We start from the raw sequence: 22,230 nt of genomic DNA, 5'->3' as shown, positions 1-22,230 counted from the left end.
CAGAGTTGAATGTGTGATGTGGGCAGAGCTACTACTCTGAGGAGGGCGGGCACCAGGAAATTGGGAAGAAAAAAGCACCAGCTCAAAGCTTCCGGGAGAAGGGGGTCAACAAGCTCATGCCTGCTAGCCTTAGTAGCCCCTAGCAGGGGAGAAGGGGCCCAGGACCGTAAACTCCCAAACGAGCTTTGCTCAGCCCGCTGTCCTACAGCCTCACTCACAGCGGAACCGAGAGCAGGTCCCGTGTGCTGAACACCAGATCAGAATGGGCTCCGAGAGCTGTGGAGGAGAAGTGACCAGAAGAAGAACCCTGCTTCAGCTTCTGCATTTCATGGACAGAGGGGCCCTCCTTATTGGCAGGCAGTTTTCTTTTTTTCTTTTGGTTTTTCAAGATAGGGTTTCTCTGTGTAGCCCTGGCTGTCCTAGAACTCGCTCTGTAGCCCAGGCTGGCATCTAACTCAGAGATCTGCATGCCTCTGCCTCCTGAGTGCTGGGATTAAAGGTGTGTGCCGCTACCTCCTGCCTGGCAGGCAGTTTCTGTTCCAGTGCACTGGAGACAGCAGCCCAGGTTGGGAGGGGCTGCCATTGTGAAGTTCTTGGATGTCCATCTGGGTTCAGGCTCCCACGAAGGCCTGGGAAAGGGGAGGGTCTGGTTGGGACTGTGGGTACACATAACCCATAAGGATCAGGGCATGAAGGAGGACCTAAGACTTTCTACCTGTTCCCTGGAAAGCCCACATGATGAATCTGTGGCCCCCACATCCCCAAGCAGGAAGTCTCCACCCCTCCCAGCCCCATGCAGGTGAGGACACCAGCCCAGCCTTTATATTGTAACAGTTTATTTCAAACTCAGCCTCCACTCAGGCCCAAGGTCCCGACAGCCACTGGCCAGGTGAGGGCAATGTTTCCTTGGAGCCCACTGCAGCCTTCTGGAAACCTGCCCACTGTCACCACACCAAGGGGCAAGCTGGGGCCAGATGCACTCCGGAGGGGCTGCACAGCAGGTCTTCCTGCAGGCCGTGGGTGACTGCCCCCCACCGGGCAGCTCTACTCTACCTGTGTTATTGCATTTATACGCTGTTAGACTCGAGGGGGTGTGGGGTGCAGGCAGGCAGGGCAGTCTATTGGGGGGTATTGGGCTGGCACAACTGTAATGTAGATCCTCCATATTTCCTACCTCCCTGCCAGGCTTTCAGTCCCCCCCCCCCAAAAAAAAACCCAAAAACAAAAAACAGCAACAAAAAAACCCAATTGTTGCTCTGGGCATGGAGTAAGGTGGTCCTAGCCTCAGGAGCTCTCCTGGGGCACATATTGAAAAAGAGAAGGGGGGGGATCCCACCCCAAATTTAGCTGTTAAGCTTTGCATTTCCACTCAGCCAGCACAGAGGACAGTGGGTGGAGGTAGCTCTGCAGATTTGAATCCCTCCTCAGGTCAGTCCCCCTGCATCAGGCCCAGACAGACTGCCCCCAGCTGCACAAAAGGGAAGTGAGGAGAGTGAAACAGCCTTGCCCTTTAGTATCCCCACAGGGCTAGCCTACTCCACCACTTATCTTTCAGAGGCCACACCCAGCATCTGTTCCTAGATGTTTAGTCCAGGCTATCCCTTCTGTCTCAGGCTAGTGCTTCCTGCAAACTGCAGAGCTGGGCTCTTGCCCCAGGACTTGGGAGAGAATGTGCTGGGGTCAGTGGAGATGGGCTCCTGTCTGTCTCTCTCCTGCTGCATGGATGTATGTAGCATACATATACTCGCGCGTGTGTGTTTGTTTGTGTGTGTGTGAGAGAGATGTATGTGTGTATGTATAGATAAGTATCTAGGACCTTGCATGCACTATATATTCAGGTCTGTACAGAAAGTGGCTCTGTGCCCCCACCTGGACGCCAGGCATTATTTTTTCCGGGCTAGGAAGACCACACCAAGAATTAGGGCCATGGTGGCCACAGCCACACCCCCAGCCACTAGCAAAGGGGTCAAGTTCTCACAAGGCCAGGGACCGCGGCCTCCAGTGTTAGACTCATCCTCCTCGGCCCCATCCCCAGGACCCTTTGGCTCTGAGGTTGCATCGGGACTGCTGGGGGCCGCAGGCACCGAGGGGGCCGGCTTCAGGTTGCTGTGGTTGTTGAGAAGTACAGGGTCTGCCTTGGCCGGCGTCTTCTTGGTAGTAGCTGGCCCAGGGGCTGCTGGCTGCTCCTGCTTCTCTGTTTGGGTGTCCTTCTTCACAGGCTTGGTCACGGGGGCTTTCCCATCAGCGGCTGGAGTGGCCTTGGCCTCAGCTGTGGCCTGAGGCATCTTGGTGTCTGGCTTGGGGCTGCTGGCCGATTTTCCTCGGGACTCCATGGCAATGTGTGCTGTCAGCTGGCTTGGGGCTTGGGGGACTGGCAGGTGGCTGGATCACGGTGTCTCAGGACAGCTCACCTCTGGGCATTATACAGGTCTGGAGGGAGACACAGATGAGGTGGTAACAGGGACAAGGCACTTTCTGTATAGCTTGCCCGGCTCTGCCCTGGCCCCTTGGAGATACCCGTCTCAATTCCCTGGACTCTCCAGGAACTCCAGCTGGGGAGCATCCTGTGAGCCCCATCCCTCCTCTTCCAAGGCCTGGCCCCTGTTTGCTTCTGACCATTCTTGGAGAAGCCTCTCCAACTACTGAAAAGTTGGGAGGGGGGAGGACCAGAAGCCTCAGTTTCCTCACCTATTACCTAGTCTTGCTTCACATGCACCGCGTCTACCCACACTGCTGCAGACATAGGGATCTAACCCTGGAAACTGGAAGAGAGAGCATGTGCTCAAGGGAGGCAGGAAGGAGCCGTGGTAAGTTCTGACAGAGCTGAGTGCTCTCTTGGGGGCTTGCCGCTGTTTCACAGAATGGGATGCGGTGGAGCCTTGCTCTCAGTCTGACCAGAGTCTGAGAAGAAGGGAAGGACAGGGGAAGGGGCCCAGAGTCTACGTTCTCGGATTCTGTCAGGGGGCAGAGTGGATCCAGGTCGCCAGGACTATCAGGACAAGACAGTGATAAAATGGAGGCAGAGAAGCCATTTGGGAATCTGCTAGCCTGTGCTTCTGGTCAGCCATCAGCCCCACCCAGCTGAGATCCAGTGCCCTTTCCTCAGCACAGGCCTCCGTTTCATCCAGCTCAAGGGCAAGTGTTCCTTGCTGAGCTCAAGGCTGTGCTGTGGGAGCAAAGAGGGTTCCTGGCAGTAGCACAGAGTGGGGTGGCACAGAGTACGGCCCCAGGCTATGGAAAGGCCTCACCTTGATTTTCTAGCTGGGAAGGCTGGTATCTGGCTACCCTGCCCCACAGAGACTCCTGTCTGGAAGACCCAGGACCACCTGTCTGCCTCCACCTTGGGAGAGCAATTGGCCCATATAGAGGGAGGGGGAGCCACTTTGAGAAGCCAGATCTCAAGTTCCAAGCCCCCTACCCGGCGAAATGAACACACTGAAGGTCATGTGAAGGTCACACCATGATGGAGATGACCAATGCAGAAACCCAGATACTGCCCACCTCCTAGGAAGCCCTGGCGTCCCCTCCATGCCGCAATTCTGGAGAGACCGTAGCCATTGGGAATCAAGTTTGCACAGAGCAGAGCTGGCCCTGGTTACGTTTGGCTTGCACTTATATCCCATTCTTCCAGTTTCCTCCTCTGCCTCCCCAGGGCTGCTGAGCCCGGGAGAGTAAGGTGCTCACGCCACAACCCCGGTGACCTTCAGGGCCGAAACACTACTGCTTGGCCACCAGATCCGGTGCCCCCAACCCCACCCCATTTCCCCGGCCCGGCCCGCCCTTGGAAAGGCCTGTCGTCTTACGTCTTCCTTTGGGCCTCCAGCTTCTCTCTGCGCATTCGCTTCTCGGGCTGGATGACAGCGGGCGGCGGCTGCGGATACCGAGGAGTGCTCAGGAGTTTCCCACAATGCACCACTCTGGGCGCAGGACCGGAGGACCAGAGGCAAGGGGAGGAGCGGGTAACAGCGACAGCGGCTGCGTCAGTGGGGCCACGCCTGCCAGCTCCACCCTGGGAACCCTGGGGGTGGGGTAGGGTGTCTCAATGCCTAGCTCCACTTCTCACATGTAAGAAGATTGAACCAAGAGACCGGGCGGGCAATGTTTCCTGCCTGCACCCTATCCAGACTGTGAGGTAGGAAGGAGGTGGTTCCAAAGTGGGTCTGCAGGGGTGGAGACCTGGCAATTCGGGTCTGCAGACGAGAGGGTCTGGCTAACCGTGGCCACCCTCTCCTCATTGTCCCACCCACCCATGCACAGACTCGGAAAGCAATCATCTATTTAGAATATTTATTTATCTTATACATGACAAGACACAAAAAGTTACAACTTCTTAAACTCTTCAAAAGAAAAAAATATAATTCTGTAAGCAGCAGCAGCAGCTTTCAAGGTCCAGACATGGTAGGAGGGGAGGCTCCCAGGAGCAACCGTGAAATAGGGATGGCCCAGACTTGAGCCCCAGGTAGTGTCACTGGGAAGGGGCCTCCGTGGAGGGGGTTGGGCTTGAGGGACACAGCACCAGCACTTCAGTCAATCACCAAACACAATCACATGGCCAGGGCAGGGGAGGAGGGTTGCTTTGATTCAGAACAGAGGATCCAGGGCTGGAAGGGCGGGGCTTCCCAAATATGGGCAGAGGCCCCGAGAGCTGGGTGGCCCAGGCTCCGGACTGGCCTTCATGCCCGCCCTTCCCCCACCAGCAATCTCTGTCCAGGAGTTAGGGCTCTATCACAAGAGTTACCAGGCTGGAGAACTAAATTACTGGACGGGGTCAGCAGAAGACCTGAGGCACACAGCACACAAGCACGGGATGCCTGACTCCAGAGGGAAAGGCAACTGTGCCCTTTGGGGCCAATGCCCATGCAGCCTGGGCAGCTGACTGCTGCGGGCCGGGGGCGCAACCCGCCCCGTCACAGGCACACAAAGAACTTAAGCAATCTGGGTCCCCCACGGGGTGGGGGCCCAAAGGCTCACCAGGAAGAGTATGTGTGGGGTGCCTGGGATCAGAATTGAATGTGGCAGCACACCCAGCCTGGGAATCCTAGCTTAACACGAGGAGAGAACACTCCAGTCCTCCTGTAAGGCTGGCTGAGGAGGCAGAGTGGGGTCCTGGTTGAGGCAGAAAGAGCAGCAGGGGCGAACAGACTGATGGACGGAGGACAGGCAGAGAGCCACGTGGGCACAGCAAATTCAATAAATAAGGTTTTGTGTGTGGGTCCCCTTTGTAGACCAGGAGAGCCTCGGAGACCGGAGCCAGTGGACTACAGGGTAGGGTCTGCCTGCCAAAACCAGGCCTGGGGGCCCCAGCCCAGAGACCAGCTCTGTCTCAGGGGGTGTTCAGGCCAGGTGAGACTGGGTTGGGGTACAGCGAGGGGACGGGACTGGCTCGAGGAATGTACAGATTTCTGCATTTTCTACATAAATAAGACCTTGATCCCAATTTTTTTGTCCCTCAGGACCCCATGGGGGCCTATGTGTGCACCACCCATGTGGATCCTGCACCCTCCCCCTGCCTTCCTGTTTGATGGGGAGGAGGACCGGGGAGAGACCAGTCCCCCTCAGGCTTGTGCTGGTCACCCTGTTCTGGCCCCAGCCCATAGGCTGGGGGGAAGCAGCCATGGGCTCAGGCCTGGGGCTCTTGCAGCAGTCCCAGCAGGGACTCAGCGATGCCCAGGAAGTAGACCACCTGGGCGATGCCGAACAGCGGGGCGATGACCAGCGCACGACAGTACGCGCCTTTCAGGAAGGCCGAGGGGCCCTCGTGTCTCCAGATCTTCCTGTAACGGAGTGGAGGGTCAGAACGGATGCCCAGCCCAGCCCCAGCCCCAGCCCTGCCCCAGCCCAGCCCAGCCCCAGCTCATGGGACCCACCTGGCACAGTCCAGAAACCCCGAGTAAGTGTCCTCATTGACGCCTCGCTCAAGTGACTGAAGCCGAGTCTTCACCACTACAAGGGACATATGAGTCATTATGGGGACCTAGCCTCCTGCCCAACCCCCACCGGGGCCCAGACCCAAGTACTGACTGACCATCACAGGGGTTGACAGCCACGGCGGCTGCACTCCCAGCCACACAGCCTGCCAGGAAGGACACATAGAAGGGTGACTTCTCCTCGGACGATGGGCGGCCCAGCTGGTTCAGGTTGGCAAACAGGGGGAAGTAGACAATGGAGAAGGGTACATCCCTGTGGGGAGGGAGGGAGGGAGGGAGGGGGTGATGCTGGTGGTAGGGGCTAGCCTGCAGACCTCTTCCTCCCATGTGCCCATCTTTCTACCTGAGCAGCGTGGCCCCCAGTCCCTTGTAGAGGCCAGCAATGCCATGGTTCCGCAGCAGGTCACGGGTCAGCTGGGTGGCCGTGGGCCGAGGAGCAGCTGGAGTCTCTACTGGGGGCTGGGTCCCTCCCTGAGCCGAGAGCTGAGCCTGGGCAGCCATAATCTTCCTCTGAGCAGCTGGTGAGAAAGGATCTCTGGTCTCTTCCTCCTGGCTTGGGGAAGGGGCAGGGGACAGGGTCTATCTGTTGTCCCCACCCAGGTTCTGTCCCCTCCCTGCACCTTACCAATGCGGCCTGCGTCTTGCAACTGGATCTTCAGCATCTCCATGGGGGTGGTCACGATCACCTGGCAGGTGCCAGCCCCGCAGCCTGCCAGCATCTCCTTAGGCAGGGTCAGCTTCTGTCTATAGGGCAGGGGCAGGGCTGTGACTGAGGTGGTGAGAGACAGCTCCCGACACGGGGCGGGGACTGTCTGCTTCACAGGTGTAAAGGGGGATGGGGACCGTCAAGGTCCCATAGGGGCACAGCCCTGGGCTCCAGACCCTCCCGCTATGGGCATCCAGCCCAAAGGACAGATGACCTCAAATGCAAGGGCTCCTAAAGAGAAATGGGGGATGGGAGGGGCCAACCTTGTAGCCCTATCACTCCAGTGATGGGGTGGCTGCTTCGCGCCCCCAAATTCTGGCAGCAGACAGTGGCTAGGGGCCAGCTGCCACTGACTCAGCAGCTGCTTTGCACCTCCTCACGTGGGCAGCAGGGAAGCGCCCGCCCTCACAAGGTCAGGGATGTGGAGCAAAGGGACTGAGGCCCGAAGAGCCCCCGGGGGTCTGATACCAGCTTAGGGGACTGCTGGGGCAGGGGTGAGGTTAGCAACACACCCTGCCTTGGACCTGGGCCCCAGCAGCCAGGGTGGCCGAGCTTCTCACCCATCCTTAGAGAGCTGATGTCTGAAGAAGTCATTAGCTGCCAGCTTGATGGCCTTCTCGGGGGTGACCAGGGTCAGGTTTACTGCTGCTCCTGTGGGGCAGAGGGGGGTCAGCTGAGGCTTGGGGGGGCAGAGGCAGGTCAGGTGGGGAGAGACTTGCTGGGTAGCTTGGGTCAGGGAGGCTTTGGGATAGCGCTTTACCCCACCCTGGCAAAGCCCTGCCCGGCACTCCTTGGCTGCAGCCTCCTGCCCTCTCACCCACATATGGGCCTGTTCTGTGCCAGGCAGGCGGGAACCAGGCAGGATGGGGTGGCGCTGTGTCCTCCCTCTCCTCTCTCTGGGCCCTCCCCAGAATTCCACCTCCATCTGTCTCTGCTTTTGGCAGAACAGGCCTCTCCTGAAAGGCAGGGAGGAGCAGGCCCCCCTGAGACTTCAGTGGGCCTCCTTCCTGGGGACAGGTGCTCCCACAGGCAGGAGCACAGTGTGGGTCAGGGCTCAGGGAAGGCTGGGGATGGGTGGCCGATCCGAGCTGAGAGCTCAGCATCTGGGCAAAGCCACCCTCAGGGATTGTTCTGTAAGCTGCTTTGCATAATGCCCCCTGCTCTGCTCTCTAAGCACAGATGTGGTCCTGCTGGTCACCCTAAAGTCAGGGGGAGATGTGAGCCGCTAAGATGGAGAAACAGAAGCATATCCTCTCTGCTCTACCAGCAGGGGATAGAAGAGTGTTCAGACCCACCACCCTGCAGACGAAATCCCCTCAAACATCCAATTCTCCCAGCACTAAGGGTTGGCAGATGCTCCCTCATGCTCAGGCGCTACCAGCAACACCTCACATGTCCATACTTACAGACCAAGCCCAGGCATGCATCCCTGACCCTACTCCCAGCCAGACACCCCCTGCCACCCGTCCCAAGCCTCACCCCTGTACATGCCGAAGTAGCCCTCGGAGCGGATGGTCTTGATGAGGCAGTCAGACCTGTAGCCAAGGGGATGGCAATCAGCTGTGGCCAGCTGGACCCTGGCCCTGAGTCAGGCAAGGGCAGCCAGCACCTTCTCTGCCCAGTATGATCATCCAGGGCCCACAGAGAAGCCAAATACTCTGCCAGGGACAGGCTCTGTGTCAGGCCCGTCCTACCCTTTATCAAACCCGGGGTGCAGGAGCAGAGGTCAAAGGTGGAGGCCGTGCCCTCATCCCTCCCACGCCGTTCTCACTCACATGCTGGCATACATGCGCTGGCCATTCTGCTGGTTCTGCAGCCGCGTCTTCGCCAGGTCGATGGGGAACACGCAGGTGACCCCGATTAGCCCGGCGATGCCACCATTGATGAGCTTGGCCGGCAGGCTGTGTAGGCAGGGTCAAGTGTCAGGATTAACATCCTCAACCACAGGACAGGGGGATGGGGAGGTCATGCTGGGGAGGGGGAGGAAGGAGGGGGAGACTGAAGCCCAGGGGTGGAGGTCCCTCTAACCTGATCTGCTTATCAGCCATTTACACCAAGTGGAGCAGGCGGCTGACTCAGGCCAGGCGATGTAAGTGGAGGCACTGATGGGGAGGGGCTGAGGAGGACAATGTGGGTGGCTGGCGGTGGTGGCTGATGGTGGGGGAGGGGACGTCCTCACCTTCAGAGCAATTTCTAGACTTCTGCCACCTGAAAGGAAGAAGGGACAGAATGAGTGACAGATGGGGACCTATCAGAGAAAGAAGCCTCCCCACCCACCGACCATCTCACAAGGGCACTAAGCCCCTCACTCCCCAGACACCATGCTGCAGGCTGCAGCCATCAAGGTGCCCTGGAGATACCCTGGGGGCGGGGGTAGATGAAGAAAGGGAGGCCACCCATCCCTGGGGCCACCTGGCTTTCCTTCAATGCCCTCCCCGTGGCCGTCCTCCCAGGCAGCCAGGAACTCACGCTCACACGCATATGCTCACGCACAGAAGGCAAGCTCCAGCTTTTAAAGGGCCAGGTGCCTTTTAGTGCAGTGGTACTTTGGGATCCCGGACTTGAGCTGTGGTAACCAGTTCCCACCTAGCACCTGCCGCTTTCAGTGGGATGGGGCGGTGGTGGTTTTTCCTCTGTGGAACCCCTGGGCAGAGCAGACCCAGTTCTACAACAGCTCACTCTGGACTACAGAGCCTCTTCCCGTAGAGAAGCAAGATCCCCACCCACACCGAGCTGGTTGCCCACCTTCCTGTCCACTTCCCAAAGGAAGTGTTTCACTCCCCAGAGACACAGGAGCCTAGGGATGAGGACTCGGGGAAGACAGGACGGGAATACAAGGTATGGGGGGGGGGGCAGAGGGATGTCTGTCTCTTAAGGCATCTGTGGCTGGTACACCCTATTCCCTTAGGGTGGGAGAAGGGTCCCTTCTATTAGCAGCAAAGACTGGAATCCAAGAGCCAGCCTCTTCATCCCGAGGGACACAATCATAACAGCTAAGCTGGGGTGGGTTCCAGTCCGGGGTCCTCCCTCCCCTGTGTATCTCCCTGAGCCCTCAGAGGTCAGCTGTCACACACAGGCTAGTATCCTCACTGCTGCCACATGGGGTCACATGGCTGTCTCACACGAAAGAACCCCCCAGAGGACTTGCGACCCTGGACCCGCTACCCACCTCTCCCCACACAAGCCGCCGCTGGGATCTGCTCACCCTGAGCGCACCCCACAGTGCACACAACGGCTCCTCCACCGCTCCACAGCAAGCGCGCTCACTGAGGAGATCAAGAGGCTGGCCAGGGGGAGGAGGCGAGAGGCTACAGGGATTGGCCGCGGGGCGGGGCGGGGCGGGCCTGGGGGAGGACTTTCTCTTTCACTTTGGGCTAGAAGATAATCTCTGCAGCTTTGGAAAAAGGCAGAGAGGGGTGAGACAATTTCTGGGGGCCCCAGGGGGTTGGGCCCAGCCTGGGGTCTAAAGAAGGGCCAGACTAACCATGAGACCCAGGTTGCCTACCCACAGGGACCCCAGCTCCCGGCCACCAAGTTCTCAGGCCACTCAGTAGGTTCCTATCTGCAGCCTATGGGATGAACACAGGGCATGGGACATCCTGCAGGGACCTGTCCACATGTGACCTTGAGAAATGGGTCAACATCCACTGTGCTGTGAGACCTAGGTGTACCCATCATGTACCCATCCGGGAACCTCAGGTTAGAGCACCAGAAGGTATGTATACCTGTTCTCTGGAAAGGGCAAGGAAGGGATGCCTACCTTTCAAAGGCCAGCCAAGCACAGGCCCTGCTCACCTGGCAGGTCCAGAGGACATGGGGGCGGGACTCCAGGCGCCCTCTGCCCTCTGCCTCACCTCTGCACACCAGGCCCCTCAGTGGAAGAGTACCTGTCCCTCCTAAGCCTGGTACGTGGCGAAGGCCTGACCTCTGAACTCTATAGTCTGACTTCTCCCTCCCCATACCAAGCTCCGAGTGGACACTAGCTACAGCAGTTCTCCAGGGGGAAGCCCCAGCCTTCCCCACACCTCTGCCCTCAGGAATAGTGGGCCCGCTGCCCCTCAGATGCTATCTCCCTCACATCTGGGGTCTGGACACGTGGGTGCTGTGTGTGTGTGTGTCCTGGAAGTCAGAGAGACCATCTGAAGCCAGCAGGGACGAGATCCTAGGGGCTGAGTCAGCCCTGCACCCAGAACTAAACAAAACAGACAAAGGCCACAGAGGACAGTCTCTGAGCTGGGAGTAGGGGGTTCTGCTGCCTGGAACAACAGGCAAGGGGACCCTCTGGGCTGTTCTCTCCCTCCCTGACCCCCAGGGTTTTTTTTTTTTCTTATTGTCCCCCCCCCATCCAGACAAGATTTCTCTGTGTAGCCCTGGCTGTCCTGGATCTCCCTCTGTAGACCAGGCTGACCTCGAACTAAGATCTTCCTGCCTCTGCCTCCGGTGCTGGGATTAAAGGGCTTTTTGCTGTTGTTCCTTAACTCACATCAGTTTGAGACAGCTGTCAGGGCTCCCTCAGCACCCTCTATGTTACCATAGAAACCTGACTGTCCAGTCTAGCTGCAGAGGATCTAGAGTGTTCTGCCTAGCTGTCCCAGCCTTCCCTAGTTAGGCCACATGCTGACTGAGAAAGATCAGCATGGCATACAGCTCCATACAGCTTCTTCCCGTATTTCCATGAATGAAGCTGTCCATCTCCTACCTAAAGGAAAAGCAGCCAGGCGGCGGTGGCGCCCACCGTTAAACCCTGCACTCAGGAGGCAGAGGCAGAGGCAGGGGGATCTCTGTGAGTTTGAGCCAGCATGGTTTTACAGAGAGGGTTCCAGGACAGCCAGCGTCACATTTAAACAAAAAAGAAATGAAAAAGGAGAAAGAGAGAGAGAGAAAGAAAGAAAGGAAAGAAGGAAGGAAAGAAGGAAGGAAGGAAGGAAGGAAGGAAGGAAGGAAGGAAGGAAGGAAGGAAGGAAGGAAGGAAGGAAAAAAAGTGGTCTGGGGCTGAGCCCCACCACCGGCGTGCCCCTCCCCCCAATCCAGTCTCCCTCACCCCTTCCTCTTAGCGAGGTTAGCTTCGCCTTGCATGCTAGAAGGGCCACAGAGAGATCTCCCACTGCGAGATCCCCCAGCCGACCTACAGAGAAAAACGAGGGATGGGGGCACATCCTCTGCTCCACGTCAGATCACACATACCCTCGACCCCACGGCTGGGGCTGAGCTGGCCTCGCTATCTCCAGCCAGACAACGCGGACTCTGACCGTGAACGTGCCCACGCACGTCCAGCGGGTTTCCACGTGTGCGGCGCCCCCACCCCCGGCCAGAAAAAAAAAAGACCCCCAAAACCAACCCAGCATCAGCTCTGAGGCTTCCACACTGCTGGGACACGTGTGCGCGGGGAGCGCGCCCGGCCGCGCCGGGACCGAGCACGGCCTTCCACACCCGAGAGACAGCCGGTGGGGGTACCCGCTGGTCCAGGCTCCGCCGGAGACGCAGTGTCTGGACCGATGTCACCTCTCCCAGTCACCAGGGCCACCCTTTCCCTCCCCGCAACCCAGCCAGATTTGGGTGGGCGCCGCAGAAACGGACGGGCTGGCTAGCACTCACCACACGGCCGCCACCGCCGCCGCCGCCGCCGGGCTCGCCTCCCCGCTGTGCCGCGCGCCGGGCCTGCACCTAAGCTGGGAGGCGCGTCTCTCGGAGGCGCGCCCGCTCCGCCCCAAGCCCTCGCTGCTGTCGGCTCCCCCTCCCGGCCGGCGTGGCCACTGCCACCACCAACCACAGCCTCAGGCCACCCTTGAGCGGGGGTGGGCCTTCTGGCGTAACCCTAGGGCCCTCTCTGTGGTCTTCCCACGCCAAGCCGGATTGAGAGACCAAGAACAGGTGGCAGGAAACGTGCGTGCGGATGGGGTGGTGGCCCGGGGGAGGTTTGGTCCCAGAGCGTTAAGATAGATGCTCCTTAGACACCGCCCATGAGACCCTGGTGGGCAGGGCTTATGCGCGGTTCTGTCACAGGTGACTTTGTATCCACACCTGCTGCTGGGTTACTATGCAGAATGGCTCCTCCCCATCCCCGAGGAAGACAGCTCGAGGGCCTGGAAAGGGCTCACTGGGTAAAGGTGTTTGCAACCAAGCCCGGTGACCCCGAGTTCATTCCCAGGGACCACATGGAAGGGGAGAACGACCTCTGCAAAGTTATTCCCTGATACACACATGCACAATAAATAGCTTTTATTTTATGTATATGGATGTTTTGCCTGCGTGCATGTCTGTGCACCACGTGTACCTGGTGCTGTGGAAGCCAGAGGAAGGTGTCTGATCCTCTGGAACTTGAGTTTACAGACTGTTGTGAGCTACCACGTAGGTGCTAGGAATTGAAACCGGGTCCCCTGAAAGAGCAGCCAGCGCTGTTAACCGCTGGGCCTTCTCTCCAGGCCTTACTTAGCATGGTAGGAAATGTGGGCACACCCAGGGACTCGGCTTCAGATCACTTGGGCACCCCTGCCCTCTACCCTATAAGTAAATCAATCTCTGAGGTGCACTGGGAGCTGGAGGCTAGCTTGGGCTAGACAGTAAGACCTGTCTCAAAAAATAAATAAACCAAGCTTTCAAAACCATGAGATTTGGTATGATGGGACACTTGTACCACACCGATGAGGTAGAAGGATAGGGAAGGGGCTCTGCCTTCTGTTCAAGGCAAGTCAAAGGCCAGCAGCTTAAGTCTGAGCCTAGGCCTGGGCAGACTCTGGCGTCTGTGAAGACGAGGTGCTGGGCAGAGTGGAGTCCTCAGGGGCCAGCCCTGTGCGCCGGATGCTGTCCTGATACTTGTGGCGGCCCAGCTCCAAGATGGCACGTACTTCTTCAGCCACATCCCGCCGGTCACTCTGTTCCAGGGCCTGTACCAAGTGTCCCACAGCCCCGGGCTGTCCAGCCTGGCGCTCAGCCCAGGAGAAGAGCATGTGGCGGATCTGCCCATCCAGATCATCCCTTGGAGAGGAAAAAAGTGGTGATGAAGGTATTCTGCCCAGGACCACACACCACATACAGAGGCTCACTGTTTCAAAAAGGAGTTTCTTGCTCCTTGGGCTCGTGACCAGACCCTCCTTTTCCAGGCTGGTGTTTGCGCCGCTTCTACCTCGTTGAAAGCTTTCAGCTGGGATTTGTCGGAGCGGGGTTTGAGGGATGGCCCTGAAGCTGAGGCTGGGAGTCAGAAGGCTCACCTGAATTCATGCCGGATACACTGTAGCTCACGGTAGGGCATGCCTAGGTGCAGGGCCACAGCTGGCCAGTCAGGACCTAGGCGTGAGGCCACACTCAGCAGGTTGCTCTGAGTCAGGAAACCAGTTTCCGCATCACCCAGGTTCAGAGGCATCAGGGAGAAGTCAGTCCCCTGCCCACTTCCCTGGGGCCCCCGGAGTCTCTGTCAAGAGACAAGGATACAGTAAAAGCTTGAGCCCATCCTCTTGTCTTTGGTCACCCCGGGACTCTGTCTCCTCATATCAGCTCACGGCTCTCCCATCTTACCGGCAGCTTGAGGGGCAAGGTGGCCATCCACAGTGCATCTGTGCCCTTCCTCTGCCGGGCAGCCTCAGCCTCTTGAGGCACCTCCGTGGGAAGTGAACCCCGATAAAAGGACACCTGGGGAAGGATCAGGTGGTTGCTGTGGAATATTCCTTTACACTGCATGAATATATGTCACTATGATTGGTTTAATAAAGAAGCTGACTGGCCAATAGCTGGACAGAAAGAGACTGGGCAGGAGAGCCAGACTAGGAGAATGCTGGGAGGAAGGAGGGCAGAGTCTGGAGTCACCAGTCAGACAAGAGGGAGCAGGAGATGAATGTGCCATGCTATAAAGGTACCGCCATGTGGCAGAGCGTAAATAAGGAATATGGGTTAACTTAAAATGTAAGAGCTAGCTAGTAATAAGCCTGAGCTATTGGCCAGGCATTCATAATTAATATTAAGCCTCCGAGTGATTATTTGAGAGCAGCTGTGGGACAGGAAAACTGTCTACAGGTGGTGTCCAGGTACCTTGGGGGGTCCTGACACATCAGCCCACCTGGCCTCGAACAGCCTGAGCTTCCCGGTCCAAGGTTGTGGTAATGTACACCTCCTTTACATTCTTCAGGTGTGAATAGAAAACAAAGCAGATCCTGCCATCCACACAGTCTGGACGGTCTGCGGAGGGGGGCAAACTCAGTAGGGGGGGGGTGTCCAAGTGTCACACGCCCCAATGCCCCTCGGAGAAGAGACCTACCAGCATCTACATCAATGCCCCGCTCAAAGGCTGCAAAGAACTTCTCACCCTCAAACATCTCCACGGTATCAGAGGGTTCGGGGCCACGGTACCGATCCAGCAGCCGGGAAAGGGTGGCATCCACCTGTGGAGCACCCACAGGAATTGGAGGCCAAAGCTCTGTGCCCACCCTAGCCTTCAGGTCACCCCACTGCCTTCCTGCTGCCCCACCTTGTTCCGGGGCAGACACTGTAGCAGGACCTGCTCGGGGTCCCGGCGCCTTTGCAGTGCGATGAGGTTCACGCGGTGCAGGCGCAGCCGTTCCCAGGCCTTCCGTGCCAGGCCCCCCACACAGCTTTTGGTGGTATACCAGAGCCAGTACCTGGAAGTGCCGGAGTTGAGGCGTGGCCACACAGATGCAGGGCAGAAGGGGGACCGAGGAAACTAGGGGACACTGACCAGGAGAAGTGTGTGACCTGGAAGCGTGCATACAGGTGAGTGAGTTCCAATGCCACCTGAGTGGTGATGTCGTCCCAGGTGGTTGTCGAGGGTGTCCGGTACAGCAGGTGCAGGTGGGAGCGGTCCAGACTGAAACCTGGACAGGAAGGAGCAGAAGGCTGCAGCCTCTACACGCAGCTTCCCCTCCTAAGCACCCGTCTTCTGTCCTGTAGCATGCAGCCTCACCTGTAACACCGGGGGGCAAGGGTAACTGCACAGTGACGGGGTGCAGGAAGCTGGGGGGGCCGCTCTGTGAGAGGCACAGCAGAGGACTCACCGATGCCTCTGATTCTTCCAGGAGAGCCCTCAGCTCTCCACCGGCCACATGCACTACCTGGACAGAGAACCACCTGAGTGCCTTCCTGTATGCTGAGGCACCTCCTGCGACCCCAGGCACGGGCTTGACTATACCTGCATGGTGACCTGCCGAGGCTCTTCTGTGGCCCCGGAGGGAAAGGTGACTTTGACCCCAGGATGACCTGAGGAGCAGAGAAGTGCTCCCTCTGGTGGCAACAGGCAAGTGTTGGATACTGGGCGTAACACGACGAGGAACCAGGAGAAGTGGGGCACCTGGCATCGGGCCCAGAGCCTCTGGAAGACGTGGGAGGATGGGGTTGAGGCAGAGACAATGGGCAGGGGTGGGTGGGTATCACGGCAGGCTGCTCCTGTCCCCTCACTCCCAAGGGCCTAGGTAGCTGTCACCTTGGGTGCCTCTTCCTCCAGGTGGGTCTCTAGGTCATTCCAGCTATTGTCACTCCGTGTCCTCACAACGACCTCACGGCAGCGACGGACTCGCGGGGGGACGAAGAGCAGCCATAAGCTCACATCCTGTCAGGCAATGGCAGTGTGTGAGAGAGGGCCAGCCCTAGGCCACACCTGCCCCCTACCCATCCTCAACACACCTGCTGGAACGCCACCCCATGGGGCTGCAGCTCCAGAACACCACTAAGCAGGAAGTCGTGAGGTCCCAGAGAGACCAGGTGGGGCTCTGGCAGCCACAGTCGGTAGTGGATGGTGACGGGTGTGGCGGTGGCTCCTGCTGGGAACTGTAGGCGGACACCACAGGCCAGGGTCACAGAACAGCCATGGGGAGTCACAAGGAAGCTGAGTGAGGAGAGAGGTATGAGGGCAGACAGACAAGGTGCCCCAACGTGGCCAGGGACACAGGGTAGACAGATGTCCTCCAGCCACCTTCCCACCGATACCTGTCCAAATCCGAGGTAAGGAATAGCCTGGGCATTTCTGGAATCGGGGATATGTCTGCACAAGGGACGGGCATGTGGTCAGGATGATGATACGCCTTCATCCTCTCATAGCCCGGCCATGCCCCATGACAGGCCTACCTGGGGGACTCAGGGGTGCTGGAGAGGCTTCACCCAGAGGGTTCCCCTGCAGGCGCACAAAGGGAGCGTCTAGTAGCTCAGCAGGCAGGTCCCAGAGCTGGTTGTCCCTCAGATCAAGCCGAGAGATCAGTGGCAGGTGGGCCAGGCCAGTGGGCACTGAGGTCAGGAGGTTGCTATGCAGAACAAGGAGCCGCAGGGACCGTAGGCCCGCTGCAGGCAAGTGCTGGTTTACGGTTGGCAGAGGTCCACTCATGGTGGCCCTGGGCACCTTGACAAGACTCTCACACTAAAGGCTTCAGGCTCTATCATGTGGTGGGACAAAGATGCATGTGAACTGTGGGCCACCAAGGAGGTGGAAGCAAAGTCAAGGGGCCACCTGGGAGCCATAAAGGTTCACAGGCCGAGCCAGTCCCAAGACTTTAGGGCTGCCGGGGCCCACGTGGGAGTGGAGGTCTGGGTAGTGGCTGAGGGACACTCTCTATCAGCTGGTGAACCAAAGCTGGTACCATGGCTACTCACCAAGGGAGGCTGGGAGATTCTGCAGTCGGTTGGAGGCCAGATTGAGTTCACTGAGGCCACTCAGGTCTCCAATCTCAGAGGGTATGGTGTCTAGAAGGTTCTCAGAGAGATCAAGACGCTGAAGGGTGGACAGGGACCCCAGGGTTGTAGGCAGCCTCTCGAGGCGGTTGTGTGTCACAGAGAGGAAGGTAAGGGTGGGCAGGGCCCCCAGGGCTTCGGGCAGCTCTGAGAGGCAATTGTGAGAAAGGAGCAAGGAATCCAAGCTGCGCAGTTCCAGGATGCAGGTCGGCAGTGTCTCCAGCCTGTTGAAGCTCAGGTCCAAGTGGGCCAAGCAGGCCAAGTCACTCAGGCCAGCAGGCAGAGTGGTCAGGGTACCATGAAGGCAGGCACCCAGGGCACCACGGCTCTGGCCCCCTGGAAGTGGGGGAGACAGCGGTAGCCCTCAGAGTTGGAGTCTCGGTTCAGCCCTGACGGCCAGAGAAAGCAGTAGAAAGGAAGCTTCCCTTTGAGGCCAGCCATGGAGACAGAGAAAGACAGAAAAGCAGACAGAGAAGACCACCAGCTCATACTAGATGACAGCATTACCCAAGAACAATTGGGATCTGCAGATACCCAACGGGGCACCTTCAGCATCCCAGGCTCAGGAGACAGCGCCCAGCCAGCCTCACTTTGGGGAGGAAGGTGATAGGGGTGAGGACAGGGAACAGGGGTGGGGTAGGGTTCATACCTGAGGTGCAGGGAGAAGAGAGGTCTGGAGCTAGGGCTGGGACAAGATGGCCTTTGTGGACCATGAGGCAGAGTCAAAGCAGGGCTAGAGATGAGGCCGGGATCGAGAGTAAGGGTACTCACCTTTGAGGACCAGGGAGCGAAGGCGCAACAGACCCCACGGAACCTGGGCTAGGGTGTCATCTAGCAGTCGAGGGTCCTCGTGGGTACTGAGTCGCAAGAACTCCACCTGCAGCAGCTGTGGGGGCTTCTGGGAACACAGGTATTGCAGCCGATGGCAGCCCCCTGGGCGTATGTCCAAGTTCAACTGGTTCCCGGCCAGGAGAAAAGGTGCCCCGGGCCTGGAATCCACAGCCTCCACAGCGGGTCTTGCAGCATCCTCTGCAGCAGTTTCCTCCGGCTCCAGCCCCTCCAACACTGCAGCCATCACCCATGGAAGGTCCTCGGGGACCAGACATGTCCCAGCTTGCCAAGCAAGCCTGCTCAGGCAAGGCTGAAGGAAGCTGCAGAAGCAGGGGAGGGGAGTGAGCTGTAGGGGACCAGTTCCTTCTCCGGATCAGAGTAACAGTAACTCAGCCTGGAAACAGGCAGCTCTTGGAACCACCGGCCCAAGAACCCAGGGCCTGAAGGGTACAGAGTGGAGTGGTCACTGCAGCCCAAGGACCTGCATCTGTGCTGTTCATGAGAACTGGATCCTCCCGCCCGGGAGGGGCACTGGGCAGGGAGGCTCTGTGAACAGCTAGCCAGGCGAATTCTGCTAGACCGAGGGGAATCTGGCCACGTGATCCCTGACCCCACCTACAGGGCTCTGGCAATAAGGGCCAACCTTCAACTTTCACACTCATCAGTTTGGGGAGGACCCAGGGACCCTCTTCCACTGCAGGTGTCTCTTGTGCATGAGAGGGTTAGTAAACAGTGCGAAGGGGAGCCAAGAGGACTTTGGGGTCCCAGAACAAGCATCTCACATCGCGGCCCCTAGAAGAGGCTCTCGCGCCACAATTCCCAGTTCACACCTCCGTCATATGGGAAACGCAGAGAGGGGCTCCGCGTTGGCATGGAGTAGCTTTGGTTCCGTCTCAGGAGCAAACTTCCCGCCGCCCACTGAGTACCTGCCACGATGATCTCCGCGCCACTACAGGCGCGCTGCACGCCAGCTTCCCGCCGGCGCGCTTCCGGGCGGGCAGCGGCTCGGGCTCCGCCCTTCCCGGCTAGCCAGTAGGAGCACCCTGGGACTCTGACTCCCACCTCCTGTTCAGTTGCCAGCACTAGGGAGGCCGGCGTCGTGCGTGCGTGGAAAACTCACTGCTTCAGACCTTCATAACCCCAGACCTGCTGTAGCACTATATAGTCTGGGTCCAAAGTACATTCTAAGGCAGCAATTTTGGGGAGAACTTTAGGGAATTATCGCACTCCTTGTTAGAAGCTAGAACTCTGAAAGCCCAATGTGCAGCTAGCACCAAGGGCTTCCTGCGGGAACCCTGTATGACAGCGGTTCCCAACTTGTGGGTCCAGACCCTTTGACAACCCTCTATCTTCAAAAGTATTTACATTATGATTCATAACACCAGTAAAATTACAGTTATGAAGTAGCAATGAAAATGATTTTATGGCTAGGGGGTCACTACAACATGAAGAACTGTATTAAAGGGTCTTAGCATTAGAAAAGTTGAGAACCACTGAGTCTAAGACTTCCTTCCCGGGCTCTACAGTGAACTCCACCTTTTGGAATTTGGATGTCCTCCTCACTGAACATCAATCTGGACCAGCTGCCTAGACAGTGAGCTTCCTGGCTTTGCCTTTCTGAATCTTGTGGATCTCACAAGAAAAACAAACAAACAAAAAAAAAAAACAACAAAAAAGTTGAGATACAAGATCTTGCTTAAGTCCTTTAATTGGTGAACATCGAAGCCAATACTCAGCATCCTCGACAGAGTTGGTGGACAGTTAGAGTATATATGATGGGCAAGCTCCCTGTTAGACCTTGCTGCTTCCATTCTGTCTAGTATCTGTCTCTTTTTCAGTTTCCATAAGCTGCTAGAAGGATCCTTATAAAAACCAGTCCCGCCAGTCAGGGGTGGTGCACGCCTTTAATCCCAGCATTCAGGGAGCAGAGGCAGGCGGATCTCTGTGAGTTCAAGGCCAGCCTGGCTACAGAGTGAGTTCCAGGAAAGGCGCAAAGCTACACAGAGAAACCCTGTCTCCAAAAACCAAAAACCAAAAACCAAAAAAAAAAAAAAAAGTCCCAGGAGTTTAGTATAACTGCAAGCCCAGTACCTAGCTGAGATGGGAGGATTACCCATCCTGGGCTGCACAGGAAGACCCTGTCTCAAAAGTAATAATTGTAGGAATATTACTTAACTTTATACTAGTGACCTGGGCATAGTGGTACATGCCTTCAGTCTGCAAAAGTGTTCTTCACCATGGAGCCATCCCTCCAGCCCTGTTGTATATTAAAGACACAACAACAACAACACAACATTAAAAAAAATCATGCCAGGTATGGTGTGCATGCCTTTAATCCCAGCACTCTGAAAGTAGAGACAGGTGGATCTCTGTGAGTTCCAGGCAAGCCTGAGTTATATGATGAGACACTGTCTCAAAATAAAATAAAAGTCTGGAGGAATAGCTCAGCATCCATTTCAGGCCTTTTACAAGGGCTTGAACCTCTAGTTCCAGGGGAACTAATGCCCTCTTCTGGCTTCTGAAGGCACTGCACACATATTTGTATGTACAATCAGGCACACACATTTATGTGAAAAAAAAAAAAAAATCAATGATGGGGCTGGAGAGATGGCTCAGCGGTTAAGAGCACTGGCTGTTCTTCCAGAGGTCCTGAGTTCAATTCCCAGTAACCACATGGCAGCTCACAACCATTCATAATGAGATCTGGTGCCCTCTTCTGGCCTGTAAGCATGCATGTGGGCAGAACACTGTAGACATAACAAATAAATAAATAAATCTTAAAAAAAAAAAAAAAGACTACAGGCTGCTCTTGCAGAAGATCTTGATTTGGTTCCCTGCACTCACAGGGCAGTTCACAATCATCCCTAATTTCAGTTCCAGAGCATCTGGTATCATCTTCTGACCTTCCAAGAGCACCAGGCACACACATGGTGCACATACATGCAAATAAAACACTCATATAAACTGAATGAATCTTTGTAAAAACAAAAACAAACTGAGAAGAAAGACAACATGCACATTCTAGCTCAAACCACTGAATCCTGTTGTGATTCAGACTGGAGTCCTACCTTGCCAGGTGGCTTCCCTACATCATCCTAGCTCTATAAGAAAATCCTTCTGGGGGCTGGAGAGATGACTCAGTGTTTAAGAGTACTGGTTGTTCTTCCAGAGGACCTGAGTTCAATTCCCAGCACCTACATGGTGGCTCACAACCATCTATAATAGGATCTGATGCCTTCTATCATGCAGATGTCTATACAGGAAGACAGAATACTAAAAGACATAAATAAATCTTTAAAAAAAAAAAACCTCGCCAGGCGGTAGTGGCACATGGCTTTAATCCCAGCACTTGGGAGGCAGAGGCAGGTAGATGTCTGTGAGTTTGAGGCCAGCCTGGGCTACAGAGCGAGATCCAGGAAAGGTGTAATGCTACACAGAGAAATCCTGTCTCGAAAAAACCAAAACCAACCAACCAACCAAACAAACAAACCCTCTGTGCCTCAAGTATGGGTAAGAACAGCAAAATGTAGTGTGGGCTCATTCTAGCAATGTGAGGCACTACACACAAAGTAAGGTGTACACTGTCTGTCCTAGAGGCTTCCCCATCCTCCACCCCACAGTTGGATTCTGCTAGCATAACCTAACTCCAGCCAACTTCCAGTCTTGGTGTGGTAAGAGCAGGCTTCTCATCTCTCAGCTCAAAGTTACTACTTGGGAAGATTTTACTGGTCTTGGAAGACAAAAGCTTCCTGACCTAAACTAGGATTTTCTTTCTTTGTTTCTGCCTTTCTTTATGTATACATGAATGTGGTTTGGAGGACAACTTGGGATAGCAACTAACTTCTTTCCACCCTGGGAACCCTGGAATGGAACTCAAGACTGTCATGATTGGTCACATGTGCCTTTTATATGCTAAACTGTCTGGCTGGTCTGTCCTGGGCAGATAGGGACAAACTGTGGCTGATAACTCAGGCCTCATCATTATCCAAGGGCATGGGTTCGAGCAGCATTGAAGCACTGCTCGGCAGGTCCGGCTCTTCTGGCCTAGCTGCGAAGAAAGGAGGGCTCTCAGGGCCCAACGTAGACGCACATTTTCTTTTT

General features: G+C 56.7%; 3 protein-coding genes across 13 annotated transcripts; all 3 read right to left on the bottom strand.

Annotated features, from left to right (window-relative positions):
• Positions 1-819: 819 nt before the first annotated feature.
• Cend1 (cell cycle exit and neuronal differentiation 1) lies at positions 820-3,940 on the bottom strand. The gene is made up of 2 exons (XM_028870240.2): positions 3,804-3,940; positions 820-2,430 (listed from the first exon to the last, which is right to left on the bottom strand). The coding sequence occupies exon 2, from the start codon at positions 2,331-2,333 to the stop codon at positions 1,884-1,886; it is 450 nt and encodes a 149-aa protein (XP_028726073.1). The 5' UTR covers positions 2,334-2,430; positions 3,804-3,940; the 3' UTR covers positions 820-1,883.
• A 333-nt stretch (positions 3,941-4,273) lies between these two features.
• Slc25a22 (solute carrier family 25 member 22) lies at positions 4,274-12,570 on the bottom strand. 6 transcript variants are annotated; one of them, XM_028870260.1, is made up of 10 exons: positions 12,229-12,570; positions 8,662-8,841; positions 8,409-8,534; positions 8,113-8,168; positions 7,194-7,284; positions 6,553-6,671; positions 6,271-6,445; positions 6,026-6,180; positions 5,868-5,943; positions 4,274-5,774 (listed from the first exon to the last, which is right to left on the bottom strand). In XM_028870260.1, exons 2-10 carry the CDS (start codon positions 8,679-8,681, stop codon positions 5,621-5,623), a joined length of 972 nt encoding a protein of 323 aa, XP_028726093.1. In that variant the 5' UTR covers positions 8,682-8,841; positions 12,229-12,570; the 3' UTR covers positions 4,274-5,620. The 6 variants fall into 6 exon arrangements, with proteins under 6 accessions (XP_028726093.1, XP_028726084.1, XP_028726126.1 ...); XM_028870251.2 differs by lacking the exon at positions 12,229-12,570 and adding an exon at positions 9,046-9,734; XM_028870293.2 differs by lacking the exon at positions 12,229-12,570 and adding an exon at positions 11,818-11,836 and having other exon boundaries at positions 4,965-5,774.
• Positions 12,571-12,957: 387 nt separating this feature from the next.
• Pidd1 (p53-induced death domain protein 1) lies at positions 12,958-19,121 on the bottom strand. 6 transcript variants are annotated; one of them, XM_037209123.1, is made up of 16 exons: positions 19,056-19,121; positions 18,070-18,449; positions 17,221-17,634; positions 16,702-16,911; positions 16,564-16,618; positions 16,261-16,462; positions 16,061-16,186; positions 15,770-15,949; positions 15,545-15,692; positions 15,320-15,455; positions 15,092-15,242; positions 14,882-15,005; positions 14,684-14,802; positions 14,146-14,259; positions 13,842-14,041; positions 12,958-13,608 (listed from the first exon to the last, which is right to left on the bottom strand). In XM_037209123.1, exons 2-16 carry the CDS (start codon positions 18,371-18,373, stop codon positions 13,350-13,352), a joined length of 2,742 nt encoding a protein of 913 aa, XP_037065018.1. In that variant the 5' UTR covers positions 18,374-18,449; positions 19,056-19,121; the 3' UTR covers positions 12,958-13,349. The 6 variants fall into 6 exon arrangements, with proteins under 6 accessions (XP_037065018.1, XP_028726137.1, XP_037065021.1 ...); XM_028870304.2 differs by having other exon boundaries at positions 18,912-19,117; XM_037209126.1 differs by having other exon boundaries at positions 14,930-15,005; positions 18,912-19,117.
• Positions 19,122-22,230: the final 3,109 nt, after the last annotated feature.

Source organism: Peromyscus leucopus, chromosome 1, assembly GCF_004664715.2.
Source record: "Peromyscus leucopus breed LL Stock chromosome 1, UCI_PerLeu_2.1, whole genome shotgun sequence".
Classification (NCBI taxonomy): domain Eukaryota; kingdom Metazoa; phylum Chordata; class Mammalia; order Rodentia; family Cricetidae; genus Peromyscus; species Peromyscus leucopus.
This window is presented reverse-complemented; position numbering and strand designations above follow the sequence as displayed.